Source organism: Electrona antarctica, assembly GCF_951216825.1.
Source record: "Electrona antarctica genome assembly, chromosome: 4".
Lineage (NCBI taxonomy): Eukaryota > Metazoa > Chordata > Actinopteri > Myctophiformes > Myctophidae > Electrona > Electrona antarctica.
The window spans coordinates 27,580,082-27,591,573 of record NC_136809.1 but is presented as its reverse complement, the minus strand read 5'-3'; the positions used below and the strand labels follow the sequence as shown (position 1 = coordinate 27,591,573).

The window sequence follows — 11,492 nt, the reverse complement described above, 5'->3', positions numbered from 1 at the left end:
TTTTTTTGGTACGAACACGTGTACAAAGCCAGTTGTTGGAGTGGTTTTACACCACTCAAAAATAAAAAAATCACACCCGTGTGAACTTAGTGTTGTAAGGTCTTATATAGACTGATCAGCTGTGGTCTGACGTAATGTCTGACGTAATGAAATCACACCTGTGTGAACTGGGTGACCATAGCAACCATGCTCATTTTTTTGGTACGAACAGACAGACAAACTATCAAAGCCAGTTGTAGGAGTGGTTTACACCACTCAAAAATAAAAAATCACACCCGTGTGAACTGAGTGGTGTAATATAGCCTGTCTGACGTAATGAAATCATGTCTGACGTAATGAAATCACACCCGGGTGAACAGGGTGAACATAGCAACCATGCTCATTTTTTCTGCACTAACAAAGCCAGTTGTAGGAATCACACCCGGGTGAACAGGGTGAACATAGCAACCATGCTCATTTTTTCTGCACTAACAAAGCCAGTTGTAGGAGTGGTTTACACCACTCAAAAACTAGAAGTGTGCTCCTCTGAACGCAGATCTGTCAGTTATATCCAATCAAGAAGAAATATGAAAAGTCTGACCTGTTCATCTTGATCACATCATGTGTATCAGTTTGTGTGAATTTTGAACACAAACTGTGTTTTGAAGAAAACGCAAAATGGCAGAAAAATCTTGCCTGGCACAAATGTGCTAGGCCTTTATGGGGAGTTGCCTCATGATTAAAGGAATCATGGGAAATTATTTTGACTGTGCAACCAATGTTTTGTAAGAGTATCTAGACCAAAACGAGAAATCAGCCTTTTATAGTCACCATGAGGCCTAAAAAAAATGTGGTAGTGGTTCTTCCTTGTTCCTTCCGTGTATAAATTGGTCCAGCAATGACTGAGATTAACACAAGCGGACCGACAGATGGTCCAGACAGACGTGGGCGAAAATAAAAAATAATTACCTGCTTTCGGCTGCCTGACCTGCCGAGCATATCTATATAAAGAATTTAGGTTTGTGGGGCTTACTTAGTATACCTAGTCCGGAGAGCTTTTGTTATGCTGCCATCCTGTATAACCGGGGAAAGAAATAGTCTTTCTATTAAACAAATACAAATGTGACCCTATGTTTTCAGACAGTAACAGCAGTACTTATATACATACACAGTAGGTTATGTATATATTATGTATAGTTCTTCCTCTAAGTGTACAGATTCATAGATTCTTTATTCATTTCAACGTGGCTCATAAATTGATAAGTTACACAATATTATACAGAAGCTGGATGCCAGAAATTGAACCAGACAAAAGGTTGCAAAAATATCTTTTGTCTTTACATACTTTCTCTCAGTGTATTGCAGCATTTTGTGGAGCAGTATACCGTATGTCATGAGGGACAAAGTGAAATGGAACGGTAGGTAGTGCTGCTCATTCAGTGTTTAGCAACCAGAGGTTTTCAGACCCAAAAGTGGGTCAGGGAGTGGTCTAACAAGGCTGCAGACAAAGAACTTTACATTAATATTATTTTATGCCTTGGGTCCACAGAAGTGTCCCAGAGTGAAACCAGTTGAGCCACTGGCGTAAAGTACACTTAACTTATTGAAGAGGTGTAAAGAGGAATGGCACTCTGGGCATATCTCTGTGAAAGAGGAACGGGGGAAATAGCCTCTCCAGCCATAGTTTTCCCTTGGCTGCAGCTTAATGAATAGTGATAGTGAGTGACCTTTTCCAACTTGAAGGTACTGAAGAATAGAAGCAAGGTTTACTACTGCCTCATTGATGGACTTTTCAAAACCACTACTGAAAGCTCACAGGTTCGATCAAGACAGCCACATCCTGTTTTGCATATCCTTGAGCAAGACACTAAAAGCCTTCATGATGAGTCATTTTTAGTTGTTCTACTTCAGAGTGCCAACTAATTCTTGAAGTGAAACCATGAATGGCAGTAAAAGGAAACAAATATGTGTTTACTTTTACACAGTTTCATATGGAGTAATCTCACTACTTACGTGTTAAAGTGAGTCCTGCTGGGCCACTAACTACAGTATGTGAGAACAACACAGTACAGGATGAAACAAGGTTGAACAACATCCGTCAAGTGTATATCCTCCTAGGTTGGTGGTTTAGGTTGCAGAGATGAATGCACTGAGAATGTGGTTTCATTGAGCTTTCATTTATAACAGAATCCTTGGAAATCACCTCCATCTTGGAAATAAAATGTACAAACAATTAAAATGGACGACAGGTGACCGCGATGATGAGGGTAAAGAGAAAGAAATGAACATTGCATGGCAGCCTGCAAGACAAACCACTTTAATATTAGTCCTATCCTTCAGTTTCTCTAGTGTGTTAGGACTTGGCCAGTCCACTAAATGTCATTTTTTGCCAGCCATATTTCCACTTTTCTCGCCATTTCTTTGTCTTCAGTGCCTCTAGTCTTCATCATCCTCATCATCATCTGTTTGGTCCCTGGCATCAATGTCATCATCATCTTCAACCTGTAAGGAAAGAGGGACAGTCTAACTAGGGTGAACACAGACACTGTACAGTTATTGTTCCCTTTACACTTAACTATTTATTTTATTACAAATTACAATTACTGCAGAGGCCTGCAGCTTCATTTAATTGGCCGATTTGAACGGGAAACGTGTTGTACAGGAAACAGGTACGCCACCTTCTGTAAACCTCTGACTAAAGTTATGCAGAGAGCCTATTGGTCAGTCTGTCACAAAAATCACCATTACCAATAACCATGATTACAATATTAAGAAAACAGTATGCCTTATTTGTGCAGCCCTGCTATGACACGGCCTTACTAGTACAGCCGTAAAAATAATTAAATGGCAGGTTTGAGCTAACCGTCTCTCCCAGGTCTTTAAGGCGTTGCTTGAGGCCATGTATCTTCTGGTCCTGATCGGCTAGCAGCATCAGCAGGTCATCCTGCTCCTTCTTGGACTCCTGCACCTCCGTCTGCAGCTTGGACTTCTCCGTCTGCAGGATGGCCACCGTGCTCGTGGCCGAGGCCAGCTGCTGCTCCATCCCCACTCTGCTCTCTGACAGGCTCCTCACATCCTCCTAGGACAGGGGGAAGGACAGGGCAGAAATGACAGTGAAAGAGAGAACACTCTTTCCCCACGAACACTTAACATGAGGTAGGATCAAGAGAAGGAAGCTATAGTCTCCGATAAATATTTAAATAATATCTGGAGACAGAGGCCATGCTGCCGCTGCTGTGTAAATAATAGATTATATAAGACCCAGAGCTCAGTCCTAGTATCTGGGTGAGTTATGGCCATGAAGTGCTTTGTAGGGTTTAAATACAGTATATAAAGGTGCCTTCATGCTCTCACTCAACCTACAATACAGTTCCACAGTATTGGAACTGTAGTGTAGATTGTTCTAACTTAAGTGCCTTAACTGAAATGCCTAAAATGTGCAGAACAAAATGTCAATATACAAACTTTAAGTTTCTCTGTCTCAGACATCTGTGCGCCTAATCGGCTCTCTAGTTCCGCCATCTTGGTTGAGTCTGTCGAGCCCTCACTGCTAGGAACTGCTTCTGATGACTGTGAGAGGAGAAGAGGCATTATATATACTGTGTGCAGGTTCAATGTGTATGTAGGTTCAATGAGCACTCAATGCAGTTCAATGAGTCAACCACCCAGCACCAGTAGTACTCACCCCAGCTTCAGCTCTCCTCATCAGCTCCTGTCTTTCTGTCTGAAGTTGGCTGATTTCTGCTGACTTGCACTGGACCAGACTCCTCAGTTCTTCCAACTCCTTCAACAATAATAATTTGATTGACAAATGGATATATATTGGTTAAAATAGTTAATGCCTGCTGATAATTAAGATAAAAATACTTTTGGGTAAACACATGAAAACTAGTTGGTTTATTTCTATAGCACTTATTAGAAAGAATAAATACATTTGTGAATTAGGAACTAATGAATTAATTTATTTTGTAATGTCCTGATTTGTAACAGTAATGAATCCCACCTTGAGCAGTTCTGTGTGGTCTGGGCCTCCTGTTGAGACTTGTGTGGTCTGTTCCCCCTCTGACCTCTACAGAAACACAGTTAACACTTTTAGTGCCACTAAAGTCCTCCAGTGCTCTCACTGTGGTGCCAGCCAGATGTAGGGCGCTTTTATTTTGAAGCATTTAACTTTCCCTTCCGTTTCCCTTTCCCCAAAAATCAGGAAGTGAAATCCCCCATTTCTACATTGCTAGCGAAACATCTGAAATGAGCCAAGAACGTCTGCGCTCTGTTCAAACACCGTGGATGCAGCCTAGATTTTGAGAAAAACACACACACACACACACACACACACACACACACACACACACACACACACACACACACACACACACACACACACACACACACACACACACACACACACACACACACACACACACACACACACACACACACACACACACACACACACACACACACACACACACACACACACACGAACTAACCAGTGTGTCGATGAGTGTGTCTTTTTCACTGAGCTGTGTCTGCAGCAGTGTGTGTTGTTTGCGTAGCTCCTGCACCTCGTCTCGGAGCTGTGTCAGTTCCTCTGTCTGAAGACCGTTGATATGGGTGTTGTCTGACTGGTTATTGGCCTGACTCTGGTTATCCTTACCTGAATAAGACATGACATGACTATTAAGCACTTAAACAAGGAATGATTACATAGTAATAATGCTTCAGGTGAAACAGACGCTGTCTCCATTGTCCCCCTTTTTGTCTTTGTTTTCTCCCCATATTACCAGTAAGACGCCTGAGGGCGAGAAGCGACCTCTCCCTAAAGGGTGAGGTTGCGTGCACTGCCCATATATGGAGCGTATCTTGAGTGTACAGGGAGTGATGAGATAAGATCAAGATATGGAATGTCAGAACAGGTCAGTGTATTGAATATACAGGGTTTGAAGGGCCCAGGTAGGGCCAGGGCTTAATTTTCGGGCCTATTGAGAACTCTAATTTTCGCCGGCTGCCGGGCGCGGCTGCACTAATAACTTTGGGGCGGGCCCGTCTGGAGTATGAAATTTAACCACAGTGGTTATCATGAGATTGTCACAATATGATCATATATTGGCATTCCCATATATGGGCTTAATAGTGCAGTCGCTTTGGCATGGGATGAACTTTGACCAAGAAATGTACACTCCTGGATTTGGCCATGGTACATGGCCATACGGTATATAGCATGTCTTGGAGACGTGACAATCACGTGACTAGACGTGATGTCACAATCAGGGTTCATGGCCATATATAGTGTGTCTTGGAGACGTGACTAGGATTGGTGAGTGACGGGGAGAGTGACAGGGTTCTGGGTTAGGTGTCGTGACAAAAAACGCAAAGTTTCATAGTTAGCCAAAGCCTGAATAGTTTTGAATAATCTGGTGCAGTGATGGTGGAGTGCCGAGGAGAACCCACCCAGTTTAAGTTTGAGGATATTATACTGGTCTTTGTGTTGTTGGATCTGGGCCACCTGCTGGGTTAGGGTGGTCTGATGTTGGTCATTCTGAGATGACATGGATGCTACCTGTTCCTTCAGCTCCTGTATCTGAGAGTCCTGCAGGTTGCAAAAAAAACATTGGATGACTTTATTTATATATAATAATGTATTTATATATACACACTACTTGACTGACATTTAGAATACAAGGAGAATTCCTGACTAGTACTTTTCTTGCCGTATATCTGATGTTATTATATCCAACAACCAGTCTTGCGCTAGTTCACCTTTTTTACGGTAGCCCATTTGGGACAAAACACTGTGTAGCATATCTGGTCATTATGAAAGGCAGATGTGTAGGAAAAAAGAAAGACATTTGAGCGATAAAAATAAGCGATTTAGCGTAAGACCGATCGCACACGGTCAGCTGTCCCGATATGAAAACCATGCATCTGTCACTTAAATGAGCAGTCAGTGATTTGGGTGATTTGGAAAACCCCCCAGTCCGTCCCAGTAACAAGATGTGAACATGCACACGCCACACTCTCTACAGTCGGGGGGCACGCGACAGGCCAACAGCACGTGCACCAAGGCCCGCCCCCACTCGATCATGATTGGAGGAAGGCCCCTTATATGGTCGGCACACTCTATAGTAGGGAGGATTATCCAAAAAAAAGAAAAAGATATTTGAATTAAGTGAAATCACTGAATATACCTTTAACACAATCCCTCCGGCTCAATTAATGAATTAATCCTGTATTGCGATGGTTTTCCCTCTTGCAACCCTTATTTTGAAGATCCAAAACACCACGACCGGAACCGGATGTTGGCATAATGGTGTGTGTGTTGTCGGATTAGGTGTTGATCTCTCGCTAGCCGATGAGAAGTACAGGCCAGTGCAATTAGAGCGACCGCTATGCTCCTTGCAATAAGCCTGGTTTTGACCAGAAATGCGTTGGAATGCTTCAGTGGTTGAGCTGCTAACAAACGTCTTCCTGTTAACAGCTACAAATACATTGTCTGTGTAGCTTTGCATCTTTGCATTTTTTCATCTGCCCGTGTGAACGCAGCATAGCCACATCTCCAGGTGCTCCTTTGAGAACTAGCCCAAAATAGTTATATGAAAATCTATGCGCTTCAGCAATTCGCTGTGGGAGGCGTCCAATCTTGGGCGCAGACAGAAGTATTCTCATACACTCACATTCAACTAACAAGAGAATGGGCCTTTACGTGATGACGTGCTCCTGTCCCCAGGTATAAGGCACGTACTTGTGCATGCACGTTATTCGTTTTCTCTTCTGCATTGTACAGAACTCAAGCTTATCACTGCGATATCAAACAATTCTAGTTTTATATATCTCAACAGGACCAGTAGAAAATGGTTAGTCCAGAATTCTCCTTTAACCGAGGGACCACTGATTGATTGTGAAATGCCTGTGTGGCAGTGACATCAGCCATCAAGAGTCCAGTCTGACCAATCAGAGCATGACAATTCTGACCAATAGAGAATGTGATTATTCACTTGAAACTGAATAAATAGAACAGAACTAGAACAGAATAGGAACCTGCACCTGTTCTCTGATCAGCTCTTTGTACTGAGTCACGATGCTATCGTGCTGCTCCAATGTCTTCTTCGTCTCCTCCTCCTTCTTGTCCTCTTCACTGGACTTGTGCACCGCTTTAGTTATCACACCTGTGGATAGATAACACCATGCTAAAACACCACCACAGTGACTGCACAACATCAACACTCTGACAACATGAAACCCCAAAGTTGCCTTGTCAAGAGAAACAAATGATTCAAGTTCCATCTGCTGTCCCACCTAAAACATTGTGGGTACAGGAGAATAGTGCATCGCTGAGCTGCAAACCCGAGTCCTGAGACTTGCCTTGACACTTCTTTCTTCTTAGAGAAAGGACACAGAGCATATGGAGTTGAATCTTTAAATCCAGGCTCAAGACTCTGTTCTACTCACAAGCATTAGAATCTGATATGTTGTCTAGGCTTTCATCTTATTGTTTTTGTTCGATATGTTGGTAATTAACTGTTTATTATGGCTCTGTATGTTGTTTACACTCGTTTGTTCTGCTGTGCTGATGAATTGAATGAAATGTTCTGCACAGCACTTGGGTTCAACAAAAGTAGTTTGCTCTATAAATAAACTTGATTTGATAGAGGGGGAAGGACATGCTATGACGCTAGCTACAGTATAAGAGGTCTCGAACTGGGAATGTGGTGATTATGTGGTCAACAGACTATGCAGTCAATTACCAGTGTGCCTCTGCTAACCTTCATTTGAATAAATCACTACTTGATTAGAAAATTGACTGACTACACTCACTACAGCATGCAAAAAAGGATGCACTTCCCTTCGATAATGGACACCATTAGAGAAACTAAACAAAACACTATACAGTACAGTATATTTATATACACCACTGACCCTCCAGTTCTTTCACCAGCTTGGTGAACTCGTGGTCAAACAGCATCTGTTCTGGAGAGGGGAAGACAGGCTGAGGTTTCTGTGCTGCTCTTGAGTATAGCTCATGTTTGGTGATGAAGCAGAGCTTCTCCACAAAGTTTTCCTTCCCAATGCGCTTCTCAATGAGCTGCTTCAGCTTATCTCTGCACAGGACAGGGTAGAGAGAGAAAGGTTTGAGAGAGGTTTAAGAGGTTAAACCCTATATACTTAGTTGACTGGGGTGTGGGATCTACTAGGTCCGCTAGCGTTTCCTTCGACACCAAATCTTTGCCAAAAATATCAAAATTTGATGCATTGTTTTGTGAGCTTGTTCATGTGGTTAAAATGTTAGTCCCCGGGTTGTCTAAGGCTGTATGAGACGGCAAACAGTTCTTAATCTGCAACAAGCTGCATATCATTTATCAAACGCAACATACAGTACAATGCCACTAAACAAATATAGTCAGATAAGAGATAAACAGAAAAACGAGGGGGAGTGTGTTTCTTTACTTTTGTTTTTCATTTAAAAAGAAAAATGTCTGTAATTCAGTTGATTTACAACAACTTGTTGGGAAAGTTTGAGAGCAAGAGTGTCTGTCCTGTTGTCTTTGTTTTGTTTGTCTGTTAACATTTGTCACCGTTTAACCGTTTTTTCTTGTTTATCACATTTATATACCTTTTTTATTATGTATTGTATTTGGAACATTTACACTACCTGTCACTATTCCTTTTTTCGTTTTATATTACTTAATTACCTATTATCTGTCAATGATATTCTGAAGTTATGTCATATACAAAATGCCTAATAAAAACAGTATTAAAAAAAGAGATAAACAGAGATAGACAGATAAGATAGAAATTGTTACAAATAAATAGAGATCAGATACATAACGAGACAGACACACACACACTATATAAGAGACAGATATAGAGAATATAGGGTATAGCGATACAGAGACATACAATCAGACAAATAAAGACATCACTGAAACAATGAAGCTGTAAGTGTGGTTGGAAACATGAAACACATGTGTGAAGAATAGGTGTTCCTGGTGTGGTTCAGGGGCTTCTTACCTGCTGCAGTTTTCCAGTGAGTTGTCATTGTATAAGATACAGATGCCGAGCAGCAACGCACACAGGCCCTGCACCAGCCTTTCATCCTCACCCAGGTTCTCAGAGATCTGACCTGTCAGCTTCAAGTCATTGGGTTAAGGGTTCATTTTGTACGAATGGTGTGATTGTAAATGGTACATTTATATAGCGCCTTTATCAGCTTTACAGAGATTGTGCATTACATTCACCCATTCACACACCGATGCCAGAGGAAACCATGCAAGGCATCAACCTGCACATCGGGAGCAATTTGGGGTTCAGAGTCTGTGGGCGACTGTGGCTCAGGAGGTAGAGCAGGTCGTCCAATGATACATGGGTCGGCGGTTCGAATCCCGGCTTCTCCTGTCTACATGTCAAAGCGTCTTGGGCAAGACACTGAACCCCAAATTGCTCCCGATGTGCTGGTTGGTACCTTGCATGGCTTCCGCTGCAATCGGTGTATGAACGGGTGAATGTAATGCACAATCTATGTAAAGCGCCTCGGATAAAGGCGCTATATAAAAGCACCATTTACCATTTAGAGTCTTGCTCAAGGACACTTCGACACTAACTCTGGGGGAGCCCGGGTTCGAACTGGGAACCTTGCGGTTGCCATCCACTCACTCTAACCCTGAGCCACTGGCGCCCCATTGTACTGTCCCGCAACATGTATGCATATTGTTACCATAGTTAACACGCCGAACGCCCAGGGTTATTTAATCCATTAAATCATAGCGCCCAGCGATTTATAGCAGCGGAGCACTTTTACAGACGGACCGGATGTTATCCTGGATGTAGCCTCGGAAACCCAGACGTTTTATTTCCTATCCTGGATGTGACTGAAGCAGCTAGATGTAGCCAAAACACTCTAGAAGCGATCGACAACAACGGGAGGTATGATTAATTCTACCGCGACTAGCGACAGGACTGCGGTGGGCCGTCTAACACATAAGCTTTGCTTAGAATTGGACGGAATGATTTAGATCAAGAGTTATTAACGTTTTAAAAATGTCGGTCTCGTCGGCTAAACAGGGGGGGAACATTTTTGATGACATCGAATGTTGCGCAACAGGCGCTCCCAGCCTGTGGAGCGATGCGATCGGTTTTGATATCAATAATATCCGTCCTTTTGATCAATCTCCGTCCTGGGCGTTGGGTGTTACTAATTGAAAGGGTGGTCGTCCTGTGCACTCAGTGTGTTAAGAAGTGACTGAGCTGTGTAAAGGATACGAAGGGAACATTCTCCTGGTTGTGCAGGAAGTGCGTGACGGCGATTGGACAGTTGTTGATCCACGTGCACAACAGCATGAGGAGTCCCACCCTGGTCTGCACTTTACTGCCCTGCAAGAGCACAAAACACCCAATGGAAAAACATGACAACTTTACCACCAAGTAGAACATATACATCCTCTAAACAGGGAACATTTAATAAACTAAGAACTAGGACTGCACAGTAATAGCAATGACTAAATAATGCCCCCTCAATGCATTAGACAATGTGTTGCCCACTTTAGTAGTAGATGCGCCAAATTAGATCTAATGTGCCAAATAATATTTCAGATATATAACCAACATCGTAGTACCAATTATTACTGTGGAAACAAAAAACACCAAACACAAATGTACTGTGCAGCCCTAGTGGGAATGTAGTGTACATCCCAACCTGAACTTCTTAGTGCAGTGATTTAGATTAAATCAAATGAAAGACAATATGTCTGTCAGGAATTTCTGATCAGCTTCATTTTTACATAGAAAGAAAATTCTCATTTCATATAATGTACAACATTATGTTACTGTGCAGTAGCCCATTTGGACCCATTTGATTTAATCCAATCAGTATCTATATATAAAAACTAAATGAATGCCCTTAAACAGAAACTGATGCACTGATGCTGGCAAAACAGCAGCAAAGGTACGCTTAAGTAAAAGCAGATCTTTTTAAACATAGTTAATTTTGTTGGCATCGTAGCAGTTTTCAACAATGACTTTCCCCCCCGAACCAACTGCCGGGGGGAAAAACGTCCATTGCAGGTTGACTGCAGCCCCTCCCTCAACATAACTATACAAACTGACAGCTGACCCGTCCATGCTGTGTCTCTTTACACCATTAGTGGTTAATAATGATATCCACAATACAAACAAAATTAATCAACTCAAACAAGGTTAGTCTGACCACGCATGCAACTGTTTCCAAGGGTGCAGTTCTCATTACAACTTAGGGGGAGAACATAAACAAGGAATATTTCAAATCGCTCACCATCGCTCACCCCCCCCCCCCCCCCCCCCCAAAAAAGGAAGTATTGTATTTTTCTGCAAACACACAGTGCCAGTCTTTGACATTTGGATGACCATTTCAGCAACTGACTGTCATGATGCCACAAAACATGTGACATGTCATTCATGTTTTAACAACTAATAATGAATTACTAGGCTGAGTAGGCTCCATTACTGAAAATAGAGGTTTTTACACAGCCCTCACACCTACG

At 42.4% G+C, this 11,492-nt stretch overlaps 1 protein-coding gene across 6 annotated transcripts in view; it reads right to left on the bottom strand.

Moving 5' to 3' along the window:
* Window positions 1-1,191: 1,191 nt before the first annotated feature.
* The window catches only part of uso1 (USO1 vesicle transport factor), a 29,957-nt gene continuing 19,656 nt past the window's right edge, over window positions 1,192-11,492 (bottom strand). For all 6 annotated transcript variants that reach the window (XM_079499921.1, XM_079499923.1, XM_079499925.1 and 3 more), the window contains 11 exons: window positions 10,237-10,347; window positions 8,989-9,107; window positions 7,897-8,078; window positions 7,024-7,145; window positions 5,431-5,569; window positions 4,470-4,636; window positions 3,983-4,048; window positions 3,665-3,763; window positions 3,445-3,549; window positions 2,843-3,058; window positions 1,192-2,481 (listed from right to left, as the gene is read on the bottom strand). In XM_079499921.1, the coding sequence (XP_079356047.1) occupies window positions 2,416-2,481; window positions 2,843-3,058; window positions 3,445-3,549; window positions 3,665-3,763; window positions 3,983-4,048; window positions 4,470-4,636; window positions 5,431-5,569; window positions 7,024-7,145; window positions 7,897-8,078; window positions 8,989-9,107; window positions 10,237-10,347 (1,392 nt within the window). In that variant the 3' untranslated portion in view covers window positions 1,192-2,415. The remainder of the gene's footprint in view (window positions 2,482-2,842; window positions 3,059-3,444; window positions 3,550-3,664; window positions 3,764-3,982; window positions 4,049-4,469; window positions 4,637-5,430; window positions 5,570-7,023; window positions 7,146-7,896; window positions 8,079-8,988; window positions 9,108-10,236; window positions 10,348-11,492) is intronic.